Here is a 10948-nt window from a genome sequence, read left to right on the forward strand (position 1 = left end):
TAAAAAGTGTTTTCTGAAGCCTTTGGTGTTTCTGCCAAGGCATCCCTTGGTAATGGGGTTTCTTGACTGTTGCCAGCCAGGTCCCCCCCTGGCACCTGGCCAGGCTGCTCTAAAACCAGCCCCTTCTTCCAGGAAGGTGGATGGAGGTGGTTGAACTTACAGGAGGGGGTTGGACTTTTACAGTACCTGGAGACTTGATCAAGTCTTAACCCAACTCCTGTCCAAATTCTGTGCAGCTCTTGAGCTCCTTCCAGCCCCATCCTCAGCTGGCTCTGATCCAGCGTTTCTTTTAGGATCTGCTTGATCACACCACACCACTGATAAGGCTTCATGCCTCTTGTGGGGGCTTGTCTTTATGTGTTTCAATATCTCACCCAGCTTGTCAGCCACAGAGGGTTGCAAGGTGTGGCTGGGCTAGGAATTAACCATGTCATCCAAACCCTGTGGAAATCAGAAGCAAAGAGTCCCTTTTTTCTTCTTATTATTATTTTTTCCCTTATTTTTTTATTTTTTTTTCTCCTGTGGGCTTTAAATCAAGTCATAATTTCTCCAGCACCTGAGGAGCTGCTGAAGGGAAGCCCTGACCCCTGTCTGGTTTCCACCAGAGGAATGGCTGCTTCTGCCCTTCACATCCAGGAAAATCCAGAATAAACTTCACGACTGTATTAAACCAATTGCCAAAAATAATCCCTCTCTCCTGGGAGCAGAGAGACTCCAACCCCATGTCCAGAGAGGCAGATTTGGGGCTCTGCTGCACTTGAACCCCATTCTTTTTCCCAACCCATGGTTATCTCCCATGGCTTTCCTCCAGCCTTGCCCTGACCCAGGTGAAAGGAGGTCACCACCCTCCTGATGGGGGCAAAACAGGAGGTAAATTGTACAACCCCCTCTCTGGGAGCTCTTTGGGTGTAAATCACACCAGGGCCAAGGCTGCTTTCTCCTGCCCCCAGGTTTTGCCAAGGTTTCCTTCCAGCCCTGGAGCTCGCCCAGCTCTCCCGGCTTCCCGGGGCTTCACTGGGAAATGTTGGGAAGACAAAAACCCCGCTCTGGAAGTGAGGCTATTGTTCTTACTAATTTTAACTTGACGTTCCTCCCCGAGCCTATTTTTATTCATTGCTTGTGGTAAGCCCTTTCTCTAAGGCAGAGCAATTTGCCATGAGACTCCCCTGCTCAGTGCTGTGTGTGTGGTTACTGATTTCACGGCAGCGATATCTCCTGGTCACAAACCCCAAAGCTGGAGGAGCTTTAAGCACCCATGGCTGAGCCTCTCACTTTGCTTTGCTTCGATCTCTGCAGGTGAGTGTGCATTTTTTTTGGTGGGGGGCTGGGGGGGCCAAGGATTGATCCTGCTCATTTGCATGTAAATCTCCGGGTTATTAAGATCAGAATCTGGCCCTTTAAATTTAATACTTTGCTTGATGCTTTTATTTCCGCGTTTCTGAAAGTAATTTCCAAAAATAACAAACTTCAAACATGACGGAGCCATCTAACGTTTTACTGCCTTGGCTGGAGTAGAAGGAACATTTCTGGAAGTATATTATCCAATTTAACGAGCCTTTCCCACCTTGGCTTCCCTCCAACCCCTCACCCCCTCGCCGAGTTGTTTTGGACTGCTCTTTGGAGCTGTGCCACCTAATCCTATTAGAAGGACTTTCATTACACTGTGCCTTGTGTTTATAACCAAGAAAATCAGACGGGGAGGGGGGAGGTCCTCTCCATCGTCCTCATCCTTTTCTTTTTTTCTTGCATGTCTCCTGGTGTTGAGACCAGAGCCCAGCGACTCCCGCCGCGTTCCCGTGCAGCCCTGGCTTGTCTTTTATTAAGGAAAACTTGGGAGTAAATTGGGTCCTTGCGAACTTATAATTAATTTGGAAGGGTGAGCTCTTCCCAGGCTAGTGAGGGCTTCTTTGTGTGGTCCTTTTTGAAAGGTTGGAGAGGCTGTTGTACAGCTGGGATTTGCTTTTAATAGGGATCTGGCTATTTTCTGAAGGTCTCACGGCCCTTGAAGGTTGTTATTGTGCAGGGGCTTGTGCTAAAGTGTTTGCAGGGGGCTTGGTTTGGGTGCAAAAAAAAAAAAGAAAACACAACCCCTGAACAAAAAGGGAATAAAAAAAACCCCAAGGAACACATGTCATGGGGTCTGTGCAGGGTGGATCCCAGCCCAGAGCCAGTGCCTGGAGATGCTCCAGGAGGTCTCACTGCTTGGATGCTGGGTAGAGCTGGGGGCCCCTTGTCTGGCTGGCCAGTCTGCCCTGCCCCATGCCCTGCTGAGGGGATGTCTTGCTTCTTCTCAGAGTTGGTAGATTGGGATTTTTTCCCTTACCACATTGCTTTTCTTGAAAGCCTGCCTTTCCCTCCCAAAGCGGTCACAGGAAGGGTTAGTGAGAGAAGGTGCAGGGCAGGGAGAAGATGATGGTCTGAAATAATCTGCAAATAATAAAAGTTTCTGAAAAAAGACATTCAGCCAGACAGTGGTTTTCTCCAGAGATGGGTTGGAAGGAGACATGAGATCACAGTTCCACTTGGCGATGGCCCAGCCAGGGCAGGGTTGTAAGACCTGGCATAGCCCATGTATCTCCCATTGGCTCATCTGCCATGAGAAATCTCAGAGAATCATGGGACAAAGAGGAGGTGAGGCAGTCCTGGCTCTGGGGAGCAGCTGTGGATGTGTGGGACCTGGAAACACAGTAGAAACCTCCTCCTGGACAAAGGCAGGGAGCAGAGGGCTCTGAGGAGCTCTGGGGACTTAGGGCTGTGGAGATGTCCTGGGTGGAAGTGGCATCAGTGGAAGCATCATGACACGCACAGCAAGGGCTGTTAGAAAGGAGTGTTGGAAGCTCAGGGCCTTCCTCAGGACACGTGTGAACCCAGCAAGGGTGGATGAAAGGAAAACTTGGCCCTGCCTGCATCACATGGGTGGGCAGAGAGACACTGCAGGTTGATGCCAATGGGCAGCACGGGCCAGAACCATGTTATTAATGAGCTGTGCCACAAATTAACGAGGTGATGGGGTGGCCTCTCTGCCAAGATCACCTTCAAAGCTGGAGTCAGTGCCTTGTTGTTCCCCTCCTGACCTCTGTTTGATGTCCCCCCATGACCATCACCTTTCTTCTCTCTCTCCCCAGCATGGGTTGGCTCCTTGGCCATGGGCATGATATTTTTCTGCTCTCCCATCGCCAGCATCTTCACCGACAGGATGGGCTGCAGGACCACGGCAGCCATGGGAGCTGCCATTGCCTTCATTGGACTCCTCTCCAGCTCCTTCACCAAGTAAGGCTGCAGAGGGGCTGTCCAGCTCCTCAGTGAGCTCCTTTTCTTTCCTGTTCCCTTCAACTCCCCTTCCTACACTTTGTGGGAGCAAAATGAGGTCACCTCTGGGATCCTTTATGTGGCACTTGTTTAATGTCAAAGGCACCGTGGAGACACCCTCTAAAACATCATTTGTCCCAGTTTTTCAGAACAAAAGCATTTTTTTGGGGTTGGGTTCAGTTAAAATCAATATTGTTTTAATTAAATTCTTCAAGAAGTGTGTTTTTTTTTAAAAAAAAGCAAATAGACACTGGTTTCCCTGAGGGCAACTTGCCTGTGCCAGGCTCCTCCCTGCCCACCCTGTCTGCTCTGGGCAGTGGGCCACCAGCTCCCTTTCCCACTGGTCAACAAGACCCTCATGCTCATCCCAAGCCTGATTCCCTGTGGATACGTGCTGTGTGATGGGTGGGGAGGAGGCAGCTTTGGAGCCTCCCAGCAAACCCCCAGGGATGTGGCTGGTTGCAGCCGGGGGACTTGGGATGCCAAAACCATCTTGAAACGGGGCCTGGGAGGACCCACCCTTGGTGACTTCCTCCACTGATGCCACCCCTTTCATTTTAAGAAGTAACAGTGATGGGGAACAACACAGTTGGGCTTGGCAGTGCAGATCACAGGCACTTCCCATGTCATTTGCTTTCCTTCTAATCAACCAAGCTTGGAATTTCTTCCCCTTCCATTGTAAAATGTCCGTGCAAAGCAAGGGAGCTCTTGGGACCACATCACTGCCAGTGGCTTGTTGCATTGGGCTTCAAAAACAAAATCAAACAGTACAGGCAGTGAAGAATATTATTTCCAGGATAGTTCCAGAGCTGCAATCCCCATTTCCTGCCTTCCCGTGCTCAGCCTGCATTCCTTCAGCTGCCTTTTGTGGGAGAAAGGAGCCAAGGAGCCCCTTTGCAGCTGGAGCATGGCGAGGGAAGCTGCCTTCAGCACAGCCCAGCTGGAGGAAGAGCAGCAGGGATTTGGCAGAGCTCCATCTGGATGGTGAAGGCCCATCCTGAAATTCGGCACTAACGGCCCCTGCTCACCCTGAACTATGGGGGAGGGGGGAAATCTCCTCCACAGCTGGAGGTGACCCATCCAGTGTTGGCAGGTGCACAGGGGAGATGCAGCTTGGGTTGGGAGGGGGGCTCTGGCAGGGCTGGATCAAGATTAATAGATCCTTTTTCTCCTGTTTTTTCTAAAATGGGTTTGTTCTCTCACAAAAAGAGGAGCAGAGGTTCCTAGATTCAAAAATCCCATGGCAGGAACCCAGTGCCTGGCTCAGGTTTGGTGCCTCCTACTCTCCAAATATTGGGAGATTTGTGTGAAAACCCCTAAAGGAACAAATTATTCTGAAAATCAGAGCCCTTGGGCAGGCTGAACTTTCTGGATGGGCGTTTGCCTCACTTTGCTGCCTGGCACCTTGGTGTCTCCTGCACTTATAACCAGCTCAGGCCACCACAGATCCGTGCCCTCAAGAAGAGAGAGATCCCGATTGGGTTCAGACTTCACTTTTCCAGTTATAAAGGGAATGTTTGAGCATGAGGAATGGGAGATGGAGGCCAGTTCAACAGGGCTGGCTTCTTTCCCCCCCAGGGCCTTCCCAGCCCTCCTCTTCTGCACCATTATGTGTTTTATAGTGGAGTTTAAGTCCCTTTTTTGTTGCCTCTCCTGCTCCTCTGCAATTTCTGTCTGGTTTCTCCTGCAGAGAGAAATTCCCCACCCTTTGCCAGGGGGGCTGAACTGGGACTGTTCCCATTGTGAGCTGTAAGTGAGAGGCAGCCATCAGAGGGAGATGTCATTGTGCCAGGAGACGTTGTTATCCATGGGAGACCTTGTTATCCAAGGGAAACAATGCTGCCTGCTCATCCTGGGGTTTCTTAGCACCAACGGGGAGCAGATGGGAACTGCGGCGTTTGTCTCCGCTGGTCCAACACATCAGCTTAGCTGCAGAACTAAAGCTGGTGGGACCCAGCTGAGATGGCCAAAGCTGGTGCGTGGGAGGTCAGAGGCAGCCTGTGTAGCCCAGCTGCTTGCCCTGGCTCCAGCCGAGGAGGTTTCTGATGTGGCTTCCTTCTGGGGTAGCTGGAAATTGCCTTTCATGACAGTCATTTTTCTTTGAGCTGTTGGGTGCAGCAAGCACGTTCTGCTTTCTGCTTGGCAAGCTGAGGAGACAAGCGTGTAATGGAAGAAATGATGGGCTGGTCAAGGTTTTCTCAACTTCAAACCACTCTGTTAGGTGTGGGCTGCTGTCTTCTCGCTTGCTTCATGAGCAGCACTCAGAATTTCCCATGAGTCCTGCTGAGTGTCAGAGTAAAGACCCTGTGGATGGAGCATTGGTTGCCTGGTGAGCTGCCCATAACTTTCCATCGCCCTCTCCTCCTATGCAGTATTTTGTGGCAGACGTTTCCAGCTGGATGTTTTGCATGGGGATGAAGGAAAACAATCCATCATCTGGAGAGAAACACAGTGGGTTGTTTGCTCCACATCTGACTCGAGGCTTCTTTCTCAGCTGCTTCTGTTGGGGAAAACTGGGGCTGGCACTTGTGAAAAGGCTCCTTCCAAGGGCTCTCAGGACTTTCCACCTGTTCTGTAGAGCAGCCACTTCACTCCTTCCTTGAGTGCAGCCACCAATGTAAGGTACAAGTGAGATCTATTAACTGTCTAATTGAGGCTCCCAGAGGAGGTTAAAGAAGAACAACTTAATTAACCAGCCTGGAGCCTGGGCAGAAACACAATGTTCCCTTCCTTAAGTGCCCAATAACCAGCAGGTTTGGTGCTGTCTGCTTTCAAGCACTGAGTGCAGAATGTTTCCAATTAGTTCTTCAGTGGGGGGGGAAAAAAAAAAAAAAGGTTTTCTGGCTAAAAATAACCCCCTCTGCCTACCTTAGAAAATCTTACTTGCTGCAATTTAGAAACCATTCAAGTGAGGTTAGCTTCCTGAGGAAGGCGGGTTGGCTCCTCTCTGTGGAAAGCACTCCCCAGCCAGACTTTGCTTTCCCAAAGATTTAACGTGCCAACTGTGACAGGAGGATAATCCTTGCTTTGGCTAGGGATGAGCTCCTGGGGGTCAGACCATCTGGGTAGCACCTGTGGTGTGCAAGGCCTGGGTCTTGCCTCCAGTTTTGCGGGACCATGGGGGAAGAAGACTTCCTTACCTCTGCGTAACGTAACCGCTTTGTGTTGTGGTGTTTTTTTTTTCCCCACTAGATCTCTGGAAGTTCGTTATTTCACGTACGGGATCCTCTTTGGCTGTGGCAGCTCCTTTGCCTTCCAGCCCTCCTTGGTCATCCTCGGTCACTACTTCAAGCGGCGCCTCGGCTTGGCCAACGGCATCGTGGCCGGGGGCAGCTGCCTGCTCTCCGTGCCGCTCCCCTTCTTCCTGAAGATGGTTGGGAAGGCCATTGGGCTGGCGCACACTTTCCAAGTACTCAGTGCCTTAATGCTCATCCAGATCTTCTTGTCCCTGACCTATCGGCCCATCCTGCCACCTTCTTGTGACTCTCAGCACGACGGGCAGGACAAGCTGGGCAGCTGGAGCGCGCGGCAACAGTGCTGGGCCCAGACGCGCAAATACTTCAACTTGAGGATTTTCCGGAAAAAGACCTATCGGATCTGGGCCTTTGGGATCGCCACAGCTGTCCTGGGGTATCTCGTACCTTACATGAACCTGGTGAGAGCCTCGGCTGGGGCTGGAAGAGGAGGGAGGTTCCCTTTGCCTGGAGGGAAAGGGCTCCTCTGGGGAAGTGAGGAGGAGGTGGGCAGTACAACAGAGCCACCCAAAGCCTCAGAGCTAAGAAAAAAGCTGTAAACAGCAATAGTGGATGGAAGGAGGAAGATTTTTAATGCTTCTGTGTCTCCTCTGAGCCAGGGTGGGCAGAGTGGTCACATCCTGCAGCTTTTGAGGGGCAGCACCAGTTTCAGGAGAAGAGGGGGTGTTGGGATGGAGGTGGGTGCTGATGACACGTGCAGGTCAGCATGGTGCGGACACGATCACAAAACCACTCCCAAAGCCACCAGCCCTCTGTGGGAAGTCTTGTCCCTTTTTGGGCTAGGAGAGGGATTAACTTACTGAGGAGTCATGTCCTCGTTGGTGCCTTCTGTGCTAGGTAAAATACGTGGAGAAGCGATTCCAAGAAACCCAAAAAGACTGGATCCTCCTGGTTTGCCTTGGAGCCATGGCTGGGATGGGGCGCTTGGTTTCAGGCCGCATTGGTGACTGCATCCCCGGGCTGAAGAAGATTTACCTGCAGGTACGTTGTGTCCCACTCTCCATGTAGCTGCTGGCCACCTACTGCAGGGCAGGGGAGGGCGTCAACACTCAACCACAGATCCCAAATCCTTTACTGACCATTCCCCAACATTCCTGTCTGTGTTAGGGAAGAGAATTTACTATAGAAAGTTGTACAGAGAAGTTAAAACTCAAGCTGAGGTCTCGTTGTCTGTTCCACAATCCAGGTCTGTGGTCCCAGCTCTTCCCAAGCTGCTGGACACCCTCTCACCTTCCTGTGGTTTTTGAAAAACAAACTGCTGAAATCTAGCAGCTAATCCAGCAGCTAATCTTTCCTAAAGCTTCTTAAAAGGTTATTCTTAAGGGCCTCTGTGAGAGGAGAGCAGAGGATGGATGGAATTGCGGGGTCCAGAGGAGGGGGTCGATGTTGACCTATTCAGTGACATCTCCACAACACTTCCTGTTGCCCAACCCCACTCATCCTGCATCCAACAATGTGCCCACTCTTGTCTCCCCAGGTTGCCTCCTTCATGCTGTTGGGCACCCTGTGCATGATGATCCCCCAGTGCAAAGGGTTCGAGGGCGTCATTGTCATCTGCCTCTTCCTCGGCCTTTGTGATGGCCTCTTCACCACCATCATGGCCCCCATTGCCTTCGAGCTGGTGGGGCCCATGCAGGCATCCCAGGCCATAGGGTACCTCATGGGGCTGATGGCCGTGCCCATGACTGCAGGCACACCAATAGCAGGTTGGTAGCGCCGCGAGGATGGATCTGGAGCAGCTGTTGGGAGGGAGCAGATGCTTGTAGCAGCTTTCACCCATCCTGGTATTTTGGCAAGAGAGCAGATATATGGTTTTGAATTTTGTGGCTAATTGTGTTGTATGGGGGTTGACGTGTGGGTGTAGCATCACTCCATCTTATGTCCTGTAGCACCTCAGGGCCCTTCTCTGGTTTGATGAAAGGTGAGCAATGGGGGACCAGTGAGGGAAGCCCAAGATCACATCAACTCATTTCTGTTTGAGCCAAAAATGGGCAGATACCAGTTTTCTAGAAGTTTTTTTTTAAATAACTGGGGGCTGATTTGCTAACTTGTGAGTTCAGACACTGCATTGTTGAATCAAACTTGGGGATGGGAACACTCAAGACTTGGGCAAGTGTGTAAGCAGAGCCATAACCACCACGTCCTTAACAGTGAACACTTTGCCAAAGCTGGTCCCTGAGCAGCACAACCCCTGCGTCAGCAATCACTAAGACAAAGCTGCATAAGCACCCCTGATCTTTCTGTTCCTGGCAGCAAAATTTGTTTTAACACCCTCATGAAGGGACAGGGGGGTGGGGGATTGCAGATGTCTGGGTGCTGTGGGACCCCCTGCACCGGCCTCACTGGGCACGGAACTGGGCACAGGGCTTGTTTCATAGAATCACAGAATTCCAGCCTGGTTTGGGTTGGAATGGATCTTAAAGATCATCTAGTTCCAATGTCCCTGCCAGTGAGACCTCTCACTAGACCAGGTTGCTCCAAGCCCCATCCAACCTGCTCTTGAACACTGCCAGGGATGGGGCAGCCACAGCTTCTCTGGGCAACCTGGGCCAGGCTCTCACCACCCTCATAGTGAAGAATTTCTTCCCAATGCCTAAAATAAATCTCCCCTCTTCCAGTTCAAAGCCATTGCCCTTTGTCCTATCACACCTTGCTCCTGTTAAAAGTTCCTCTCCAGCTTTCCTGTAGCCCCTTCAGGTACTGAAATGACCTGAAGATCCTTCCTGTGTTTCACGGGCATAAACCCCAGGCAAGTGTCTATGCAGGAAAAAACCTCAGCGGGACTTTCCAGAGTCGATAAAGGGCAATTCCTTATTCTCCAAGGAGGCCTGGCTGTGTCAAGACTTGCTGAGCTCACGTGCAGAACCTCTTTGGTTTTTAAGGGATTGGTTGCTGTCTGTAACTGACTGTGTATTTTTCAGCTGACATCCCCATGGAGATAACAATATCTGTGAGCAAAGCAGGACTCCCAGGGGGAGACAATGTGCAGAGGAACAGCCCCTTCCCGCTTTTTCTATCACCTCCAGGCCAGCAAGGCACTGGGAAGAGCCACCTCAAAGTGGCTGGTTGTTTAGCAGTGTTTCAACTTGCATTTGGGATAGTTTGGGATGTGTCCCATTGTGTCTTCTTCTGGTTACATAGGAAGGATGGCTGAGGCTTTCCTTCTTGGCTTCCTTGCTACACATCCTTTAATCCAGGGCGTAAAAACTCCTAAGGAATGCAGTGGAGGAGAAAAAAAAAAAAGATTGGTTAAAAAACCCAAATCTCCCCAAATCTGGTGGCTGATGTAAGCTGCAGCTCTCACTTGGGGGAGGAGAGAAGTGGGTCATTTTCCTGGCATGGCTGTAGCTGCCCTTGCTCTTCTCTTCCAGGATACCTCAATGATTACTTTGGGAATTACGATGCGGCCTTTTATTTTGCCGGAGTGCCGCCCATCATCGGCGGCTTGGTGCTCTCCTGTGTCCCCCTCATCCACCAGAGGATGCTGAAAAAGCAACGTCTGGATCCTGGCAAGGACAAGATGCTGGCTTCAGAGGCAGTGGTGAACGGGGAGCTGCTGCCGGGCGTCCCAGCCTCCGAAGCCCACATGTAACCCCTCCATGCCCGGCCCTCGCCGTTGCCACCAGCAGCCTCTCGGTAGCCCAAGCACAGGCCCTTTTCTAGCTGGACCATAATTCTTGGTGATCACTGATGCACTCTGTTTGTAAAGGAAAAAAAACACAACAAAACAACCAACCAACAAACACAACAAGTTCTTCTAGTTAAAGGCTTTTAACTAGCAGAAATGCTCCTTTTTTTTTGGACAACCTTTATTTCAAAGCAGCTTCTTCTTTTTTTTTTTTCCCTCTAGCCAATTTTCCAAGTCCCACCAGGATTCAAACTGGATCCATCTCCCTCTCCCCTCCTCAGTTTTCTATGTGTCACAACAGGTTTACAGCTAACAAATGCCTTTTTACAGCAGGCCACAGATGGAGCTTGTTGGACCTTCCAGCTGTCCATCCTTTTCCTCTGGTGTCACTCAGGTGTCATGTCCAAGCAGGACAGGCCCCTCCCCATCCAGCACCAGAGGCTGGTTTGGAGCTAGAAGGAGGAATTGCTGCTTTGGGCCAATGCACAAACCAAATTAATGGTCAGCAAGTCTCACTGTCATCTTGTCCTCCTGCTTTTCCTCTGCTCTCCCACGCACCCAGGGAGCTGAAGATGATGGGGACCTAAGCCAGCTCTGCTCCTGCCATCCTCATCAAATGGAGCTGTGTGGGAGCAGCCCCTTCCTCCAAAATATGCCTTAAAAAACACATGGACAAGAGCAGCAGGTTCCTCAGCCACTTTCTGCCTCCATTTTCTTGCCCAGTGCCTAATAATTGGGCTTTTGAGGTGCAAAAGAA

General features: G+C 50.9%; 1 protein-coding gene across 1 annotated transcript; it reads left to right on the forward strand.

Annotated features, from left to right (window-relative positions):
* Positions 1-2615: 2615 nt before the first annotated feature.
* Positions 2616-10155, forward strand: SLC16A2 (solute carrier family 16, member 2 (thyroid hormone transporter)). The gene is made up of 6 exons (XM_009999683.1): positions 2616-2631; positions 3126-3270; positions 6502-6964; positions 7401-7544; positions 8041-8269; positions 9935-10155. Exons 1-6 carry the CDS (start codon positions 2616-2618, stop codon positions 10153-10155), a joined length of 1218 nt encoding a protein of 405 aa, XP_009997985.1.
* Positions 10156-10948: the final 793 nt, after the last annotated feature.

The sequence above is a fragment of the Chaetura pelagica genome, unplaced genomic scaffold, assembly GCF_000747805.2.
Source record: "Chaetura pelagica isolate M959 unplaced genomic scaffold, ChaPel_1.0 scaffold456, whole genome shotgun sequence".
NCBI lineage: Eukaryota > Metazoa > Chordata > Aves > Apodiformes > Apodidae > Chaetura > Chaetura pelagica.

What these genes read in the sequence shown, in the direction of transcription:
- SLC16A2 (XM_009999683.1), top strand. An exon ending in TGAAGAAGATTTACCTGCAG is followed by an intron (nt 7,545 to 8,040) that starts GTACGTTGTGTC and finishes TTGTCTCCCCAG; the next exon opens with GTTGCCTCCTTCATGCTGTT. An exon ending in TGCAGGCACACCAATAGCAG is followed by an intron (nt 8,270 to 9,934) that starts GTTGGTAGCGCC and finishes CTTCTCTTCCAG; the next exon opens with GATACCTCAATGATTACTTT.